The sequence below is a fragment of the Arvicanthis niloticus genome, chromosome 3 (genome assembly GCF_011762505.2).
Source record: "Arvicanthis niloticus isolate mArvNil1 chromosome 3, mArvNil1.pat.X, whole genome shotgun sequence".
In the NCBI taxonomy this organism is placed as follows: Eukaryota; Metazoa; Chordata; class Mammalia; order Rodentia; family Muridae; genus Arvicanthis; species Arvicanthis niloticus.
This window is the reverse complement of record NC_047660.1, coordinates 59,224,819-59,246,326: the sequence shown is the minus strand read 5'-3', so window position 1 is coordinate 59,246,326 and position 21,508 is coordinate 59,224,819. Positions and strand designations below refer to the sequence as shown.

Here is a 21,508-nt window from a genome sequence, read left to right as displayed (position 1 = left end):
CAAGATAGTCCTAATACCCAGTCCATCATTTTATTGACTAAACAGAACCTCTGTCATCTCTCCTAACTAAAACATTTAGTTCTGAACCTGGCTTTTTTCTTGGCTTTAGAATGAATGTCAGCTGAAAACCATCCACTCAAATCTTTTTTCTCAAGGTAAATGGCCAGGATTGGCTATGAGACTATAGGTCTTCAACCTCGTCAGAAATCCAGAATGACTGAGTTAACTATAATTGTGGGAAGCACAAAGCATAGCCTCTAAACCTTAGCCAATTTATAAATACCTCTGAACACCTGGACACTCCCTCTACTACAAAACGTTGGAGCATCTGTTGTTCCGCCAAGAAAGCCTTTTTAAAAGGAAAAATTACCACAGTCCCAAACAGCAGGTTTATGCCACCGCCTCCTGTGAGACCACGGCATCGCCACAAAGTACTTCTAACCTATTTTTTCACTTGTAGACAAATACAAAAGTTTGCCATTGTATTTGCAATCAACACACTATTTTATGTACACCATCTTCCAAAGTGCTGGCCCCTTACCGCTTCTATGATGACCGAGTACGGCGTCCTCCCGGTAAACACAAAGCCAAGCTTCTTAGCCCCTTTGACCAAAGCAGCTTCATCTGCCAATAACAAGCCAGCAACACACAGGTTCACGCCTTGTCATGGCAGAATTCTGCTGAATATTATCTTCATCCCAAGACCCATCAGGATTGATTAGGCCTGATATTAGCTGCACAAATAGCAAAGACTTGACAGTGGACAGACGGCACTGGGGTGTGAAGTGAGTGTTCCTACTGGACAGATGGCATACCAAAAGCTAAGTCTTCAGGACCACGATAGTTTACGCTCCAGCCATGCTCTGCTGGATCAGCTCAAGGAAGAGTCTCAGATCTGTCAGCAAGGCTGTGCTTCAGCTGCAGTACTGATTCAGACCCCAGGAAAGGGGTGCAGGGCAAATGCTCTGATGCCCCATGGGGTGTGGTAGGTGAAGCAGCCAAGTAGCCAGCCTGGTTTTCTCTTGAGAACATTGTCTAGGTCAAGATTTTAGACCAGGATGTGCAAGACAGCCTGGGCTCTTCCTTGCCACCAGAGTACCATGCGAGTAGGGACACCCTGGTACTAGCTCTCCTGGGTTTTAACCCATAATCATGAACTGGAGAGAGGTCAAACAGCAGGTCTTATGGGGCAAGGTGCACCATAGCATCCAAGAATAACTGAAAACACTCAGGTCTCCAGGGGAAAAGCCAACCAGGCACTTCCAACAACAGCCCTCACCTGGGGACGAAGCCTGGTAGATGATTTCATCTCCATCCTTCTCGGGGACGACGGTGTGACACACAGCCAGCAGGGTCAGGAACTCTTGTATGCAAGGGGCTGTAGGCTAAAAGCAGCAAGAACCAGTCAACTAGTCACCAGACTTGTAATGCATAGAGTATTCAAGCCATCGCCTGTTTAAGATCCAGTAAGAAGCTGGACAAAATGGCACACAGCTTTGATCTCAGCACTTAGGAGGCAGAGGCAAGAGGATTTCTACCAGTCCAAGGCTAGCCTGCTCTACAAGATGAGCTCCAGGATAGCCAGGGAAACAGGGTGAGACCTTGTCTCAAAACAAGAAAAAGAAATCCAACGAGAGTTTGCCATTTGCTTTGACACAGAGTTCAGATGCTCAGCTAGCTGAGTCTTGGCCAGTGGTTCTCAACCTTCCTCATGCCTCAACCCTTTAGTACAGTTTCCCAGGTTGTGGTGACCCCCAACCATAAGATTATTTTTATGGCGACTTTATAACTGATACTGTTATGCATTGTAAGTGAATGTCTGGTTTTTCCAATGGTCTTAGGAGACCGATGTGAAAGGACTGTTAAACCCCCAAAGGGGTCATGACCCACAGGCTGAGAACACTGCTCTATGCCCAGACACTTGCCCTCCCTGGAGGCCACCTCCTGCTACTGTGGTCTTCAAACGAGTTATATCTTTCTCATTGTCCCTTCGTGCCCACAGCTGTCTGCCTGCTTTCAGCAGGCTCTCCTGCGTAGTGATTTGAGTCACCTCCTTTGTACCTCAGAGCATAGTCACCAGTGCCATCAGGAGGCACTCTCCTGCCCACCACTGTCTAGTATTCTGAATGTCTGATCTATCTAGTATTCACACCTAAAATCCTGTTTAATCAAACTTTTCCTATCATCCTTTTGAAAAAGAATCCTGTTTTAACTGAAATCTTAGAACAGTACACTTTCCCATTTACCAAGGACTTCTAAGTCTTATAAAACCAGAACTGGCTTATATCCTGTTCATTTATTTGCCCAGACACACTCAGGTAACAAGTGTGCATCAGACAGTGTGTCTGTCAAGTTTTGGGAGGCTAAGCACATGTACTGTAGGCCAGCAGAGCCAACCAGTGCTGAGTTTGCCCTCCTGAACTTTGGGCCCTGCAGGACCTGAGGCCAGTTAACCCATCAGGCTGGAATCAAACAACTAGTTAACTTAAGACCTAGTAGTTGGTAGACTAAGCCAATAAAGTTATTTCTTATACTCCACTTCCATTTTTATTCTCTGTCTTATCTTGCTTGAAGTAAGCCCAGTGCTTCCCCATACACTAACCATGTAGCTGTACACGGACCTGGATTCCAGCACCCTGTTAGGATCCAGGAAGAGTCCTCCACTCACTTTTACAGAGTTCAAACCCTTAGCTGGACCACAGGTCCCCATGTCCTGCCGCCCCTGGCCCTGGTCATTCCCTTGCCTTCTTCTGACTTTCTTTGTTTACATAGACTCTATTAAATTAACAGTCTAAGGAACTGTCCTTTCAATAGCCATGCAGAGTATTCTTGTCTGCTGCTCCTTATTATAAATCTCATGTCTGTACGTTTGCTGTGGTTTACTTTCCATATTCAGACATAAGCTTTGTTTTGTCGTTGGGATGCTGGTGTAACTAGGTTTAGTTTAGTCTATACCTGGAACTAAGCTCTTGCTCCCTAAGTTTCAGGTCTGTTTTCAAGATTACTAAGGTGTGTGTCCTAGCTTGCTTTCTAATGCTGCAATAAACACCATGACCAAAGGCAACCTGGCTTCATTTCAGCTAACAGCCCTCAGGTCACAGTCTATCGCTAAGGAAAATTGAGACAGGAACCTGGAGGCAGGAACTGAAGCAGAGGCCTTGGAGGAGTGTTGCTTACTTGCTTGCTTGCTTACTTGCTTGCTCCCCATGGCTTGCTCACTTGCTTTTTAAAAAAAAATAAATTTTTGAAATTAAAATATAATTGTATCATTTCTCCCTGTCCTCTCTCTGACCCCTCCTGTGTTACCCCTCCCTGCTGGCCCTTTTCTTTAATCATTGTTATTTTTTTTTCTTAAATGTGTAAGTACAACCTGCCCAATCCTCATCATGGTACTTGTTTGATGTGATCTCAGAGCTGACCACTTAGTATTAGAGAAAACCACACCTGACCAAAACGCAAAGAGCCAGCGGCCATGCAGTGCTCAGCTCCAGTGGCACAACACAGCTCCTGGTCTGAGGCTGGGGGATCATTGTTGGGAGCAGGATATAAGAGCCAGTGGAACCGGAAGACATATAATGGACTACAGATCCTAGTCCTTCCCTCACTTCCTCCCACTAGACATGGTTCTTCTGTCCAAAGAAACAACACTCCGAAATTGAGGTTCAAAGACAAGGGCAGGGTACAAACATTCCCTTTCTGATCTGTAAGCAGATGCCTTGTTGGGGTCATCATGGCTGGTTCAGGCGGGACGGAGACCCCAGGGTTAAGCTGTCACGATCACGGTTCTTACTGAGATACTGATGTCACTTGCCATAGTCCTGCAGTCAATGCTTAGGGACCTAGAATAGTGACTATTATATTAAGCATTAAAATAGTTTAAGTCCCTAAACCTTTCTGTAAGTGAACTGTTACAAGTTCTTATAAATAACAACAGGTTTACAAGGGTAAGAATCACAAGTTGTGTCAGTACATCTTATAGACAAAGTGTCTGGACCAGATGGTTGCTGGGTGTCTGGTAGGCTCACACCACCTGGTAACTCCTCATATCTCCTCTCATCCTTCACTGCCCCACACCCTCGGTGTCTGGTCCCTAAGAGAAACTAAGCAAGTTTCTGCTGAGGGGCTTGGAGTCCTAAGTGGGAGGACACAGGAGATCTCTCTGTTCAGGCCCTTATTTCAAAGAAGACCAAAGGTAATAATCGATTGAGAAGAAAGTTCATGTCTGGCACTGTAAGTCTAGTGACACGCCCTTGGAAGGAAAGCATGTGGGTCCTAGGGCAAAGCCTTCTATTGTTGTTTTGCTGGCTGGTCATGTTGTCGAACTGCCTTCTGAATATCAACATTTATAACAAAGACACAATCTGGTCTCTACCTTGGTCACAGTAAGAGCAGGGGATTGCAACTGGACACTATGCTGAGAAATACTGGTCATGAGTGCTCAGTCCTACACGTGTCATCACTAAGTATGTGAGATGCTGTCTTCTGGATAGGATAGGGATACTTCACCCATGAACTCACTGCAGCTCTGGTCCTCTACATAAGACTTGTAGAAGATCAAGCCAGCATGTGCCACATACGACCAGTTACCCACTAGTCACTCTTTGTCCTAGAGGTGACAGGTACACTCACGTGCTGATCCTCAATGTTCTTTAACAGCCTGGGATCATTGAAGTCACACGAGTCATTGGCACAAGAAGTCATCCGGCTTGAAGGAAGAAGAAAATCCATTCATTCAATTTAAAAGTCCTTCTCCAGATAGCTCACACCTAGAGACAATCCGCCCTCCAAATGAACCATGAATAAAAAACCCATAGTCCTGCAATCAATGCTTAGGGATCTAGAATAATGAATATTACATTAAGCATCAAAATAGCTTAAGTCCCTAAACCTTTCTTTAAGCGAACTGTTATAAGTTCTTATAAATAACAACAGGTTTACAAGATGTGTCAATACTATGAGTGTCATGTGAGTTGGTCCTTAAATAACTACCAAGCAAAAATCAACCCAGAGGAAGGCTGCTCCGTCTCTCATTACTCATGGCCAGAGCACATGCAATGAAGAGAAGGCAGCAAATAGAAGAATCTGTTCTCTGGATCTGATAGCTGTGCGTTGTCAGACTGGAGCCAGTGTGAGCTTCCCACACACTCATTCACCTCCTCCAGCAAGCTGATGTCACTCTTACTTTTGAACGGATTAGTACAGCAGATAAAACAATAGCTAATAGCTTATGGTGAGGGGCATGCAAACTGCTATCTGATAGTGTGGAACACTAGGAAACTGAAGAATGGCCTGTGTGAAGGATGCAAAATATCTGTGAAGCATGCCAGGTACCTGTGATGGATGTCAGGTACTGTGAGAGGCATGAGGTGCCTGTGATGAATGTCAGGTACTGTGAGAGGCATGAGGTACCTGTGATGATGTCAGGTACTGTGAGAGGCATGAGGTACCTGTGATGATGTCAGGTACTGTGAGAGACACGAGGTACCTGTGAGATGAGGGATGTGAGGTACTTGAAAGAAACACAAGGTACTTGTGAGACATAGGGATAGCAGTTGACAAAACAGACTTCAAGCCCACATGATGAATAGTGAGCCTGTGAGAGCCCTCCCTCATCACATGTTGAAAGTCAACACAACCAGAAAGAAAGGTAAGGTTCATCTTGTAGAGGGATCAAAAATCAGTAGCCCCAAACCTAGAGTCTCACTCAGTGCTCAAAAGAATGAAGCTGCCAAGCCAAGCAATGCCACAAAGAAACATCAAATGCAGATTCCTAAGTAAAAGGAGTCGAGTTTGGCAAGTGACAACTCAGACATTTTGAAGAAGGCAGAACTATAGAGACAGAAAATACCCCAGTAGCCCCCAAGGGTGGGATGTCTATGACAGAGAGTGGACAGGCAAAGCAAGGACTTTGTGGCTAGTGTAGACATTTCCCATGATGCTATGATGATGGGAATATATCAGTATACACATGTCCATGCTCACCGGGTATATAACACCGAGTGACCCTGATGTCAGGTGTGGTCTGTAGTGACCCTGACATATCACTATTGGTTCCTGGGTAGTACTGAATGCACTGTGGTGGGGGACTTTCATCATGGAGGTCATGCAGTAGGGCAAAGATTGCATCGTTGAGATCATCAGGTGAAGCAGGTATTTTATAGGACATCTCTGTGTCTTTGTGATTTTATTGTGAAATCAAAACTCCTCTTTAAAAAGGTTCAATTCCCAGTACCCACCAGGTGATCCATCGCCCTCTTCTGGTCTTTGAGGACATTGCATGAGTATGGTACACAGATACACATGCAGGTAAAACACTCATACACACAAAATAAAAACAGATTTAAAAACTTTAAATATGAGCACACAGCCAGTGCTCACAAGTTTTTAATGGAAGTCTCTAAAGCTTTGGGCACAGGAGACAGAGCAGAGGAAATGGGCAGATAGAACAAGAACAGGAGTGTGCTCCGGAGAAATAGAAGTGAGTGTGTATAAAAAGTATTAAGGAGGAAGGAAGGTTAAAAATGCAGAAAAACGCATGGAAAAGGGAAGAGCGAGATGACAAAACCAGAGGATCAACTCAAAGACCGACTATCTGCCTAACAGGACGGGACAGAGGATGGCAGGGAAGATGGTTATCACAGAAATAATATAAGGATGTTCCCCAAATACCAATAAGAGAAATAAACAAGACAGAAGTATCCCAATAAAAAGCAAATTAGCCACCCAACATAATGAAGAAGAACAGCCTACCCCAGGGTCATGGTTAAAAGTTCATCTGCTAAAGAAATACAGAAAGTAATAAACATTTCCAAGGGACTAGGAAATGGCTAGGGGAAATGGTTACACCAGAGCAGAGGGAGACGAATCTTCCCCAGATGTGCAAGGCCCTACAATGTCTATAGTTTTAAAATAGTGTAAAAAATATTATATTGAAATACAGGGATTAAAAAATAAGTAAAAGAAGTTGCAGGTGCCTGTAAATGCGAAGGGCTTGACAAGGGACACGCTGTTGGTGTTAAAAGCTCTGTGGTGTGGATTTAAACCACATTTGAATTTAGGGACACGCTGTTGGTGTTAAAAGCTCTGTGGTGTGGATTTAAACCACATTTGAATTTAGGGACACGCTGTTGGTGTTAAAAGCTCTGTGGTGTGGATTTAAACCACATTTGAATTTAAACCTTATCCGGACTCTTTTTCAGACCAACTTATTCCCAATTTATATTTAGACTTAAAGACTATCCTGATGCATCCCCACGAATGTTGCAAGACATACTAGACTCTACTTACCAGAAGTCATCTGAGGACTGCTCTCTGGCTAGTTCCGGGAAGTGGCTGGCAGGAAAAAACTGAGTGGTCAGGAGATAAGTCCAAACACAGGGAGTGGGCAATTCTTAGAATATGTGTGCAAATCCGTGGGTGCCCTGGGACCTCTCAGTAAAGTTGAAGAGACAGTCATATTTTTAGCTGTTTAAAGATTTACTAGGAAACCCACTAATTTTTTTAAACATATTTAACAACAACCACACATCCAAATCCCTCAAAACAACAAAATGACAACAACCATGCTTTATTGGAATACTAGAAACGGGGTCTCCTGAAGGAGGCAAACATACTCACCCATAGGTCACGCCAGCAATGCTACACTTCTTAAAGTTCATGATATTACATGTAAGAGTTCCAGTCTTGTCAGAAAACAGGTATTTCACCTATGCAAAGAATGAATAAAATGCAGAGAGAGTGATAGGGGGCTGGAGAGATGGCTCAGTAGTAAGAGCACTGGCTGCTCTTCTAGAGGACCTAGGTTCAATTCCCAGCAACCACAAGGTGGCCACAACTGTCTGTAACTCCAGCTTCAGGGAATTTAGGGCCCTCTTCTGGATTATTGTCGTACACAGACATATGCATAACCAAATCACCCATACACATAAAATAAAGTAATTTTTTAAAAATGAATTGGATAGGATGCAAGGATCAAGAAATTTCAAGGATCAAGACTTGAAATTATCTGTTTATCTGGAAACCTTCCTGAAATTTAAATGAGAGTCTATAAAAGTAAACAAATCAATTATAAATGATGTACTTTAATTCATAGATATTTACAAAACTTTTTTGTTACTAATTCTACAGCTGGGTAATAAAGAATAAAAGAAGCTTCTGTAATCCCTCTGCCCACTCACTGTCTGTTAACATCACTGCATATTATTCAACATTTCACAATAAATTCCATTCTCCCAAGTTCCTACATGTTCTTACAGAAGATTCAATTCTTTTAAGAGTCCACCCTCTGATAGAATAAAAATAGCCAGCATGGGAAGACATCTCTAAAGACACAGAGTGGTACTCATATGTTAGCAGTAGCCAGCGGCTCTTTAGTTGAACTTGAGGCCCATTCAACAGCATAGTAATCATCCTGGGTACTAGAAAACAATCCACACTTGGAGCTACTGATGTCACAGATCTCAGAAGAGAACCTACTACCACAAGACCAGCATATCTCCTGGCGTTTTTTTGTTTGTTTGTTTGTTTGCCAGTGTCATTGTGTAGTCTTGGTTGGCCTGGTACATGCTTTTTTGACCTTGAACCAACATATCTGCCTGCTTCTGCCTCCCAATTGCTGGAATTAAAGGCATGTGCCACCACATCTGGCCCAAACAGCATAACTCCTAATTAAATCTTAAATACTTATCCTTATATTCACAGTTAAGTGTGGCTCTCAACCCTCCTCAAAGAAGCTGCTCTTTGCAGCAGAAAGAGATGTCACCACAGAAAGCCACAACTGGTCAAAATGCAGAGATCACAGGGGAAGCCCAGCACCAAGAGATGTATCTACAAGACAACACCTGTGCCTAAGGCTCAGGGATCAAAGAAGAAGAGGGGGTGAAAAGAATCAGATGAGCAAGAAGTCCACTATGGGAGTGTATCTCCTAGAAACGACAGGGAAGCTACACCCCATGGTACCTCAACAGTGTGGCTGCTAAGCAAGACCTAAACAATGACAGCATCAACAGACAGCTAACTTGGAAAGAGAAACTCTCACCAGGCTCTATTCCTAGCAAAGGTAAATCATGGCTGCCATCTGGGGCCATCTATTGCTGGAATAAACCATAATGACCAAAAGTAACTTGTGGAGGAAGGGTTTCTTTTTCCTTCCAACTCTCAGGTCATACTCTTAGAGGCAAGAGCTGATGCAGAGTCCATGGAGGCTTACTGCACACTGGCTTGCTCCCCACGCTGTGCTTAGCTGCTTTCTTATAGAACCCAGGATCACCTGCACAGGGGGCAGCATGAGTCACAGTGAGCGGGATCTTCCCACATTAATCATCAATCAAGAAAATACAACAACACCTTGCCCACAGGTGAATCAGGTGGCATTTCCTCAAGTGGGCTTCCCTCTTCCAAAATAACCCCAGCTTCGGTCATGTTGACATAAAACGAGCGAGCACACTTTGTGAGAGAAAACTAGTGTTTCCCATGGATGAGCCTAATTGGTTTAATTGGTTGTCTAATACCAAGTGGTCACCCCAATCATAAACACACAGCAGCACCGGATGGACTTGGGAGATTGTACTTATATGTTTATACATTTATAAAATTATGTATAACAATAATAATTAAAGAAAATGGGGCCAATGGTTTGAGAAGGTCATTGGAGAAGCTGAAAGACAGGAGATGGGAGGAATTTAAGGAAGAAAAGGAAAAGGGAGGAGTGCTCTAATTACATTTTAATTCAAATACGTTTTTTAAAGACTACATAATGATCAAATGTGGGCAGGCAGCTTTTCTACATAGAAATTTATTTAAAATAAAATAATAATTACATATCTTTACAATGTATAACATATTTCAACACATGTATGTGTATTGATCATATTGATTCATGGGATAATTGGTTTTGTTGCTTTCAATTAACAAATTTTGTTTCACAGATAGTAAATCTAGGAACGTTAAAAACACAGCAGAATTAGTTCATTCTTTTATTTTAAAAAAATTAAAAGATTATCAACACAGTAAAAAGGAAAATCTTATATAGAATTGTCAAATTTGCAACCCCTCTCCCTCTTACATTTTAACTTCTCCTCCTTCAGAAAACTTCCCCATGCCTAGTTAGGACAGGGGATTTCATCCCGGGCACTTTCTTGAACACCTTCAGTCCTTCCACCTCACTGGGTCAGTTCAATGGCATCTGAGGACAATTATATATTTAGCCCTGTAAACTGACAAGGGGAACTGAAGGCCACGTACAGAGTTGTCCCTAAATATCCACAGCTGGTAGTTCTGAGAACCCTTGTGAATATCAAAATTCTCATGCTCAGGTCCACTATATAAAGTGGTATAGTATTTGCACAAAACCTACATACAACCTCCTCAGTGTTTCACATAATCTTAGATGGTGTGTAACACCTAAGACAATAGCTAGGGAAGGTGTCACAAGACTCTTCTATGTATATTTGGCACAGATACAACCACTGGAGGAACAATCACGCTTTTGACCTACAGCTAGCTTGACTATACAGGGCTCGAGCCTGCTCCAGATGGACTCAAACATATCCAGAAGGACACAGACATATGACTAATCACATTGTCATTACACTGTCTGTGTGTGTGTTTGGAAAGAATGCTTAAGAAAATAGAGCAGACAGGTATTTATGTTGCCTGGAAACACTAGGAAGGATTCAAAGAGGCAAATACCACCTGATATATAGGAGTAGAATTTAACCAATGACAATGTAATTGTAGAAAGAGTGAATGCAGGTAGATAAAAGACAGACAGACAGACAGACCCATGCATATATACACACAGAGATAGATGATAGATAGATAGATAGATAGATAGATAGATAGATAGATGCATGCACATATGCATGCATACACACACACACACACACACCACACCACACACACCAATAGATAATAGACAGGTGGCACTGGGTTTTGTACCTGAAGTCAGGAGGACAAGGGGAGGGCAGGGGCATGGGAGTCACTTAGGAAGATGTGTGCTCTGTGCCAGGCTATTCTCTTTAAATGATAATCCACCTCACTGTGCCAAATAAAATTGAGTACTCTTCTGGGTTCAACATTTTCTATTTAAAAATTAGAAAAATTTATTCTTAGTTCTAACTAGATTTAGAAAATATCAAAGGGAACACAATCACCTGAAAATGTGGCTACAGAATTGTATTTTATTACAAAATTTGACTGACAAATCTGAGCTTCAACTTTCTAGCAATGACTCTCAATGCTCTAACAACACTTCAGGACTGACTCTGTCCTTAAGGGGGAGAGAAGAGGAAGAGGGCATCAGACCCTATTCCTGGCCCTTGAATGAATGAAAAGTCAGGTTTACATCTTCCCAGAGGGGCATGTGGCAGGTATTACAGGGAAACAAAGGCCAGACTTAGACAGGCAACCAACAGTCTTCCACCTGTCACTCATCAGCAAGCTTTCCTATGGTGATCTAATCATTTTTAGAAAATCTATAAAATGAAGATGTGGCATGCCACCTCCCAATTGGATTGTTGGGAGGTTGAAGATACATAAAATAAAATCATAGTTTTTAATTACTTTAGATTGAGGGTAAATTTGATTGTTGGGAGGTTTTAGATGTGTAAAATAAAATCATAGTCTTTAATTACTTTAGGTTATGAATAAATTTTACGTTTTCAATAAAGGTTATGCCTTGCAGTGGAAGAGGTAGACATAATGAACCAAGACAGTCAGGATGAGTAAGTAAAAACCAATGTGAGACACAAAAAGCATGATTCTCTGGACTATGTCAGGGATGCCTGTCCTTCAAACAACCCCCCGTGCTTTGTGGAGTAGCCCAATAGACAATGTCTTACCCTGTTTTTCTTGTCATCTGTCCTGACAAACACGTTGAAAAAGATCCAAAATAACATTGTATTTTTGTACAATGTTCTGCACATTTTTTATTCGGATATGTTCTGGGCAAAATGATATACTTGTGTCTCTAAAGCCAAGTGGCAATAGCATTTATTGCCACAATGCAAACCAGATGTCATAATCACAGTCATGGATAACTATTCCTGCAAAATCCCCCCAGGTCTCCTCTGCTAACAATTGCTTCCCAGAGCTCACTACATTCCCCTCAAAGTCCCCAGTCAGGCTCTCACCTGCCCAAGCTCTTCATTGAGGTTTGATGTCCTGGCCATGGCAGGGGTGTCATTTTCAATATAATACATATCCATGTCCTGAAAGGGGAAATGGGGGGAGAAGAGAAGGGAAGGAGCCTTTAGACAACATGTAAGTCTAATATCTCATTAAGATTGACACAGACCTGGGCATCTAAATATCCTTCTATTTTCATTTAAATGCTAATGTGTAACTTGGGTAAAACTGGAGCTTCAGTGAGGACACTCAATCCCCACGACACAGTGTGACCCATGGTATTTAGGGCTGGGTTCAAGAGAATCACCTCATGTCCTGTGAGCTGGGTCAGTGCCTTGTTCATATGCTTATTGTGAAACCCAATGTAAAACACACATGAAAGTGCCTGGCCTAGAGAAAGAAAGGAAGAAAGAAAGAAAGAAAGAAAGAAAGAAAGAAAGAAAGAAAGAAAGAAAGAAAGAGAGGAAGAAGAAGAAGAAGGAGGAGGAGGGAGGAAGGAAGGAAGGAAGGAAAGGCCCAGCACTAATAGCCATGGCAATCCCTTGAAAACCTCACCTCAGCCCCTACAATCTATCCAAGGTGACTATCATGATGAAATGGGTGCAGAATGAAGTCTGGTGAGCACATGAGAGACCTTTTCCTTAGCATAAATGAGATTTTGGGAGCAAAGGCACAGTGGCCAGATGACAAGCACCCCCTGAGCATCCTCCCTCACCTCCCCACCCCTGCGGTTATACTAATCATTAGTTTGGCTGGCTCAATCCCATGTCCTAACAGCTAACAGCCTTTATGATTTCTTTTCTGGGACTCAATGGGATGACAAAGGCTCATGGAGCGTACAAGAGGGCGGTGGCTGGCAGTCCTCCAGTAGCTCATGCTTCACACTCTGCTTTGAAACTCACCCAGTTTATGAAGAGGGCTTGCGTGTATTTCACGACCTCAAGTGTCACCAGCAGGCTGATAGGAATCAGATTGTTGTACAAGATGATAAACGTCAGCAAGTTGTAGCCAAAATTATCTGAGTTTGTGTCTACAGTTAAAAAAAAAACAAAAAACAAGATATCCATACAGCTTTAGTGAAAGTCTGCATTTAGTTTCTTCCCATTTTGTTATTTTGGATTTTTTTTTTTTTTACCCCTAAAAGATGCTCACAATGAGCGAGCCTTCATTATGTGTTCCTCTGGAGACTGCAAAGTTACCGAGCCCATTCAAACTCCAAAGACTATTTCTATCCCTGTACATTGTGCTGACTTCTCTTTAGAGGCTGGGAGAAGAGAGAGAAGAGGGATCAGAAATAGAGCTCTCCTGGGAGGGGAGCTCCCTCATTGGCCTCAGAGGAGCTTGTGGTTATTACAGAGGTAGCCAGGCAGCAGTGGGAACCACAAGGGGAGGCTCCAGAGAAGGCAAGCAGAAGACAAGCAGAAATGGTGGATAAGTAGGTTAACAGAAACAAACTCACGCACATTTTTTTTCTTTTAGCTCTTTAAAAGATCTGAGATTATACAAAGCACTGATTATAATGCTGTATTGTTAGGTTGACAATACATACATGCAGTGCATATGTAACAATATTAGCCTAGCGGAGGAGAACATGGCGGTGTGCTGGTCTGAAGTTTGTGAAGTTAGTAACACAAAGGAGTTCTCATGTTGTCATCCCTAGAGTAACCATAAGAAAGTGTCTTTTAAAATGGCGGAGAAGCAATCATTTGGGCATAAAACAGTCCCCAGATGTACCCATCTTTACTCCATCATGTGAGTCCTAATCTGCTTTCTCTCCAAGAAGGCCTGGCATAGGTATTGTAGCTATAGGGAACAGAGAAAAAGAGGGCATGACTACCACTCAGATCCCACATAGAAGGACTTTCCAAGAGATTTGACCCACAGTAGTGAGCAGCAGTCACCCCAGGACTCACCCATCTTCTTGATGTACCAACTCTTTCCGCCATGGGACCCATTCCAGAACAGGGCCCCCACCGAGCTCACCAGCGCCATGACCAGGAGAATGCCAAACAGCACCAGAATCTGCACGTTGGTTACCTTCTCAACGTTTGACCTCTTGAGAGGTGCTTTTGTTGAATTCTGTAAACCAGTATTGAAAGTCAGTAACCACCACAAAACAGGCTAGAGAATGGGTAAGGAGAAATGGAATAAAACAACCACATTCAATGATGGAAATAAAAAAAGACTATTTCTCTTCCAAATAAATGACAGAATTAAAAAGTGCATCATACTATTAAGTAAACAGGCTAGTCTGTAAAAGACAGTCTCCAGTTTAATGAACTTACCTGAGGTGGTTTCAATAAGAATGGCTTGTATATTTGAATGTGTAGTCACCAGGGAGTGGTACCATTTGAAAGGATTAGAAGGATTAAGAGGTGTGGCCTTGTTGAAGGAAGTATGTCACTACTGGTATAATTTAGGGTTTCAAAAGCTCATGCCAAGCCCAGAGTCTCTCCCCTTCTCTCTGCCTACTGATCTCAGCTACTGCGCCAGCATCTACCTGCATGCCACCATACACCCCTAAATGATGATAATGAAATAAACCTCAGACACTGTAAGCAAACTCCCAATTAAATGCTTTCTCTTGAAATAGTTGTCTTGGTCATAATGTCTCTACAGAATTAGATCATTGACTAAGACAACACCCCAACTCTGCATTCTGTACTTTCATTTACCCCTTAGCATAACATTGGCAACTTTCACAAGCACAGTAGACTCTAGATAATGTAAATCTGGTCTAAAAGCAACCAACACACAGCTAATTCTTCACCGTAAAAATCTAAGAAGAACCTCCAAAACAATGAGTTAGCTCTGTTATAAGTATCAGAGAGATATTTGAAGTGTACATGTTTCTTACAGTAAGAAGGAATAAAAAGACATGAATATAGATATATCAATAAAGCAAGAGAGAACATGGGTAGATAGATGTCAAGGCAAATGAACAAAAGTTCACTTGAAGAGCTGCAGGAAGGACCTTTGCAGCAGAAGGACCTTGAGTTGAGTTGTGTGAAAAAGGTAGCCAAGAGGGCAGAAAGAGAACAAAGTCTGATGCCTGGTAAAAACAACTCAGTTGGAGCTGAGGCCTATGTTGGGACTTGGGTATACTAAGATGTTCAGGAAAGCAGCACTCGAGGCTCACTGCATTTCACATGGAAGATGTGAGTCTGCATCCTCTCAGCAGTGGAAAAGACAATCATGTGGGATCAACAAGATAATTAAATACCCAAATCAATTTTATAAAAGAAATTTCCAAAACTGATTATGATATGCCAATGATGAGCTTCAAGAAGAACTTCACAGAGGTAACGAGCCTGAACTTCCTTAGATGAGCTCAGTCTACTGCACAGCATCACCCATGCCTTTCCAAATTCCATTGCAGACCCAGAAATTCTGACTACTGTGAGCACCATGGATTTCACTGGAGATGGGGAAGTTGGGGAACAACTACACTTGGAAACTTTAGGCTCTCTTCTGGGTATGTTCCTTTTTTCTGCTCTGTTGTTAGTTCACTAAATTGTTTAATATCGACTTTGAAGAAAAGCCTTCCAGGGTCAAGATGAAAATTTATTAGCAAAGGCTACCTTATAACCAGTCAGGCACCATAGGAAGGCTGCAGGGACAGTACACCCACATCTGGCCTCACACTGAGATCCAGGAGCCATTCTGTTTCAAGACTGATTATTCAAGTCCCTTTAATTCTGTATTTAATTAAAAGTCATTAAATTTGCAGGAAGGAAGAAAATGGCAAAAGCTGTCATTTCTGTGATCCCATCGGTAAGCTGAAGTGGTTGAAATTCAGCCAGTCACTAGTGTTAAGAAAACAGACTTTCCATCCAACACGAGGAAACAACCTAAAACTCCAGGTTTTAACCCAAGCCCAGCATGGAAAGCCAAGCTCAGAACACTCACTCCATTTCCAAACATTCCCACATGTAACAATGAGTTCTTAATGCTCAGTTACTACTAAAACAATGAGTTCTTTTATAACATTCTTAAAGGAAACTATTACTTTAATATCTGGGACTACAAGAAAAATGGGTCAAACTGTCAGATGTTGCAAATATTGGAATCTGACCTGAATTGTATACATCTTATTCCTCCTGAGAAAGCAACATCAATCAGAGTGATAGTCAGAATAAACTAAGCTGGGGCTGATTTGATTTAGTTCTTCTGTCTTTAAAATAGCTGTACCAGGGCTAGAGAGATGGCTCAATGGTTACAAGCACTGGTTGTTCTTGTAGAAGACCTAGGTTTAATTCGCAGTACCCATATAGTTGCTCACAACCATATGTAGTCACTCCAGTTCCAGGGGATCTGATACCTTTTTTCTGTCTTCTGGCCTCTGCAGAATTTCCATGGTGCATGAAAATTCATATATGCAAAACACCTATACACTTTAAATAAAAACTAAATATTTTAAATAATAGAAACACCTTCCTTATGCCAAAGAATAAATGAATACATATATGTGAGTCAGAAAACAATGTATGCTTTGTTATAGCCAATGTTTCTTATAATTATTGATTGTCTCTTTGCCATTAAGTCAACCAACAGAAATGGTTTGAGTAGGTGCTGTGTGTAGCTGCACTAAGCACGACCTGAGGGAACTCTGACAGGTGCAAGGTACACAATGGGAACTCAGGAACCCTACAGCTACCCAGCTCCACTCCACTGTCAACACAAGTGTAAACACAATGTTAGTTCATGAACAGAATGGCTTCCAGCTGTGGATGTTATTTTATATTCCTTTTGAAATTTCATTGTTCATGTTGTTTCAGCCCAAAGGCACAGGGAGACTAGCACAGATGTTTCCAGGGTTTTCCATCACTCTCAGTCTGTCAACAGCAGTAAGTCTTGCCAAAGGTTTGTCACACAGAGAGCAGGGAAAAAAATGCCCCTCACCCTCAAAGAATGCAAATGGCATGAGCTCACCTTGTCCATTAAGACATAATGGGGATGTTCTGATACAAATTATACTTGGCCTGAGCTCTGAAGCTGTTATTGTACTATGTGATCTAGAAGAACATTAGACCCTGAAAAATCACCCAGGTTACAAGGAAACTTGGAGACAGCATGAGTTTTTAATAAGCATGATCTGAAAAACTAGCCTTGGGACTCTACTCAAATCTGAGCTTCCCACCCATGATCTCTTTACCACTTCATTGTAAAAACACAGAAGCTCTGGTGAGCACAGCTCTGAGGGCCTGCTGTGGCTACTGATAGTGTGCTGCAAACATTCAAGGCTGCTTAAGAGGTGGCGGAGCATGTAACTATCTGTCAAGATGGTCTTTGTATGCAGACTGCTCAGAAACAATGAACTGTAACAGTTCCAATCTTGCGAATGGCTGAGGACTGAGAAGGAAAGTAGATCAGACACATCTCAGACATGTGGGACAATTTTCCTTCACATGCAGAACAATTTTCATTCACTCAAGAGCTGCCACGGTGGCTGTAGACCATTCTTCTACTTGCTGTAAAGTGCCCCTCCAAAACACACTTTCTGTGAATATTCTTCTGGCCCTAGAGGCCTCCCTTGTCGTCCCCAAAATGCTGTGTGTCTTCCCCCATGCTTCTGAATCTCTTCTCCTACCACTTTTCTTATCCCAGGTGACAACATGTGACACCCCAAATTAGACCCCTCTCCCAAAACAGGATGCTTCACATCCATTGGCATTTGGAGGTAGCTCTCCCGGATATATGGTTAAGACCTCATAATATTTAAGTCATTGTTCCTCCAAGTCGATGCCAGTTGGACATTTATCTTCTTCTCTTCCCTCAACGGGTCACCTCTTCCAACCTCACCAACACCAAAGACTTGAGAAATTAGCTCATGGAATTCTCTGGTCCAGCCCCATTTTTTAGTCCACCTTTACAATACCAACCCATCATCTACCTTAAGTACTGAGTCCCTTTCTAATCAGCATCAAGGGACCTGGCACTGCTGGACCTTGAGCTCTCACTGCCATGGATCAGCCCTGGGTCTTCTAATCTATAAGCCCTCAACATGAGAAACTTGGAGGTGAGTACTGTATACTCACAGTTACCTGTCACCCAACAACTTGAAGGATAAATCTTTGGTTCCAGGAAGTCTCACAGCCTTCTAATCAAGATTCCTTCCATGTCTTCATTGTATTGACTAGCACTCTAAGCCTGGGATTGGAGAATCTTGCATATACATCCACAGAACTTTAGAACAGCATAATTTACATAAGTACACCTACTTTCTATATTTTCCATATTACTACTTTACCTACCTGGCTCCCAGGGGTAAAGATTTAGCCTTTGTGCTGCTAATGTACTCAGATGGCTTAGCATAAGACTCAAACATTTTTCAACCAAAATATAATTCAAATGTGGCTTTGGAAGTTACACAACATGGCAGAAACCACAACTCTCTTTAATAGGTATAAGTAAAAAAATACAATACTGTTATGTAGTGATTTCCTCTGCTATAAAGCATTTTATCTTGAAAGGAAGCTTATTAAGACACAGGGTTTTTTCCACCTAAGAGGGGGTAAAGCATTCTATACTACAGGCCAGCTCATTGAACTTGGAAAATAAACAACCTAATGGCTATAGAAAGTCCCTGAAACTGATCAGATTCACTAGGTTTTTCCCTTCCCAAGAATCTATAAACAGTAAGGACTGCTGAGAGGTATTTCGAGCCATTGGGCTGCTTAGAAGAGGTTCAGACCAGCTGAGCTTCCTGGAAGAAGCAGAGCCCTAGCAGAGGTTCATGCCAACAAAGCTTCCTGAAAAGAACATTCTCTGACCTGCTAAGTTGCAGGCTCCAGATTTCCAGATTTTATGAGCCATCTCCCATGCTGGCTGGGCTTTGGTGATGCATCTGTCTTTGAGTCATTTCTGCTCTTCTAAGTAATCCCTCACCCATATTCCTATAGGTGACCCCAATAAAATCACTGATCCATCAGTGGCATCTGTACTCTGGTTTGTCATTGTTTCCCTGTCCAAGAAGAATACAGGTTTGTTCATGTCTCCCCAGGAATAGTATCATATAACAAATGCCGAAAGATATCAGAAGAATGCAAGAAATGACACAGAGAGACATTGATTTGTGTAGAAGCTCAAAAGACATTTGGCCAAATATGTCACTTATATAAATATGGGCTCTAAGTCTATACACAAAAATTTAAGAAAATGTATTAACAGTGAAAAAGAGAAAAAAAATACTTTTAAATTAGTACTGTTTCTTTGATAAAGACTAAACATTAGTTCAAAGTCCCTTGCTTTTAAATGACCCAGAATTCATATAATTAGAGTTTACTATAAAATCCTAATTAGTGTTATTCAGAGGACAAATAAGGAAAAATTTAAAGAATAACTAAGCCCTCCTTACATCCAGAAGACAAAAGTTAGAGCCAGCTGCCCCTCTTGAACCTAGACAATAAAGACCAATTATATTCAAAGAGACTGTGGCCACATGATGGCAAGGCCCAGAAGGAATTACATAAGGATTGTCTGTATTTTCCATCCTTGAGGAAAACAGAGAAATGGAGAAACAAACAATAAAGAGGCTAAAGTCGGCACAGCTTTCCAGAGAAACATTTTACCTGCATGAGTTTGCTGTCATGTCCAGTATACACAACAATGCCGAAGACCCACTGTGTGTTCCTGAGCTGGGTGCCTCTCAATAAGATCTGGTCAGGCCCAAGGGCAACGGAGCTAAAAATAAGAAAAACATTTGTATTTCTTGATAATCTGTCAAATAAGCATACATTTTCCTTTCCATCAGCCTACAGCACTCCAAACGTTCCAGCCAGTCAAATTTGCTGAATTTATTCCTTGCTTAATCTACCCATCTTCCCTACCAAAATGCCTGTCTTTTCCATTCTTTGTTATAGAATAGGATGGAGTTTATTTTCCTATAAAATGTCAGAGAGGATTATGTCTCATAATTCTGCTGTGCAACTCAACACTGAGAAAGGAAATGCTGAAAAGCCACATGCTTATTCATTTCTGAAAACAAATTTACTTTATAGACTATAAAAGAAAAAAACAGCAATAAACTCGTATCTAATGACATAGTGATTAAATGTGCATCCGAGAGACCGTCTCCAGAGGGGAAGCACACTGGGTGGCTGCACACTTGCACGGTTGGTTATCACATTGAGCATCTGTTGAGTCCTAATATTGGGTGGCCCCTGTCCCCAGTCAAGGGTCTTTTCAAAGTCAGGGGTTAGAGCCCAGACAGTGGACCACAGAGTATCATCAGGTAGATTACAGGTCAATATCACAACAAAAGATACCCTCAGACAGTAAGTGTGTGTGTGTGTGTGTGTGTGTGTGTGTGTGTGTGTGTGATGCCTCTGTGTTCATGTGTGTACGTGCATGTGAAAGCCAGAGGTTAACATCATTTATTTTCTATCTTACATTCAAAACAGAGTCTCTCCCTCTCACTGATTTAGCTGGCTAGCCAATGGACTTCAGTGATCTGCCAATCTGAACTTCTCCAGCGCAGGGCTGGGATTGCTTCTATGTGGGGACCAATAGTCCAAACTAATCCTCATGCTTACATAATAGACATTTCACTGAATGTGTAATAGTCACAGCCCCCATCTCATTCAACTTCCTAAAAACAAGCAGGGTTGTGGTGAGGCTTGCTGGTGAAGTCCTGATCTACCAGTTATGCAGCGCTGCAAAAACAAACAAACAAACAAAAACAGCAGCAGCAGCAGCAACAACAACAAAACAAAAGCATGCTCTTTAGAAGAAAGCTAACTAGAAACTACACATCTGTTATCCCATGTGACGCTCAACAGCATCAAATGCCTCCCTGCTGCTTCCCGCACCATTTAATGCAGCCTCAACTACTTATTTGCCTAGCAAGTCACAAGCAAGAAAGATTAAGCCACGTTCTATGAACCCCATATGAGGTCTGTGACTCGTTTCTTTTCAAAAATATCTCTTCTTTCCTTCAATGTGAGGGAAGTTTTAAATGAATATACGTGGTTTTTCAGTCTCTCAGAGATGAGCTAAATAAAAGAAAACGCACTATTTTTCAAATACTGTGAAACTAGGATTCTCCAAAGCTCCAGGGGTTCTTGGAACATTTAAGAAAGGAGGAAGGCAAGGGGCGGGGGATGAGAAATTATTTTTAAAAAGGAGCCGTGAAACCTCTTCCCGTCCAAATGCAGGGTGCCAGTGAAGTCGTAGAGGTGGCGGTTGGGTCCTTCACACTCTATCCTTCCCGACAGCTTCATGAGCACATCCCTGGTCTGCATGTCGGCTGTGTGACTCAAGCCCTGAAATGGAATGATGAGCCAACAGAGAAAATCACATAGTGCCATCCAGAGATGCCACAGCGTTCTGTCAATCATAGGGACATAATGAGCCATCTGCCATGCGATCATCTGATAAGTCA

General features: G+C 42.1%; 1 protein-coding gene across 3 annotated transcripts in view; it reads right to left on the bottom strand.

The window, feature by feature from the left end:
- Window positions 1-21,508, bottom strand: part of Atp8a2 (ATPase phospholipid transporting 8A2) — a 480,046-nt gene that overhangs the window by 334,670 nt on the left and 123,868 nt on the right. For all 3 annotated transcript variants that reach the window (XM_076930916.1, XM_034499073.2, XM_076930917.1), the window contains exons 9-18: window positions 21,262-21,389; window positions 19,698-19,809; window positions 14,040-14,205; window positions 13,029-13,156; window positions 12,132-12,209; window positions 7,618-7,706; window positions 7,288-7,332; window positions 4,630-4,705; window positions 1,280-1,385; window positions 542-624 (exon numbers count right to left, since the gene is read on the bottom strand). In XM_076930916.1, the coding sequence (XP_076787031.1) occupies window positions 542-624; window positions 1,280-1,385; window positions 4,630-4,705; window positions 7,288-7,332; window positions 7,618-7,706; window positions 12,132-12,209; window positions 13,029-13,156; window positions 14,040-14,205; window positions 19,698-19,809; window positions 21,262-21,389 (1,011 nt within the window). The remainder of the gene's footprint in view (window positions 1-541; window positions 625-1,279; window positions 1,386-4,629; window positions 4,706-7,287; window positions 7,333-7,617; window positions 7,707-12,131; window positions 12,210-13,028; window positions 13,157-14,039; window positions 14,206-19,697; window positions 19,810-21,261; window positions 21,390-21,508) is intronic.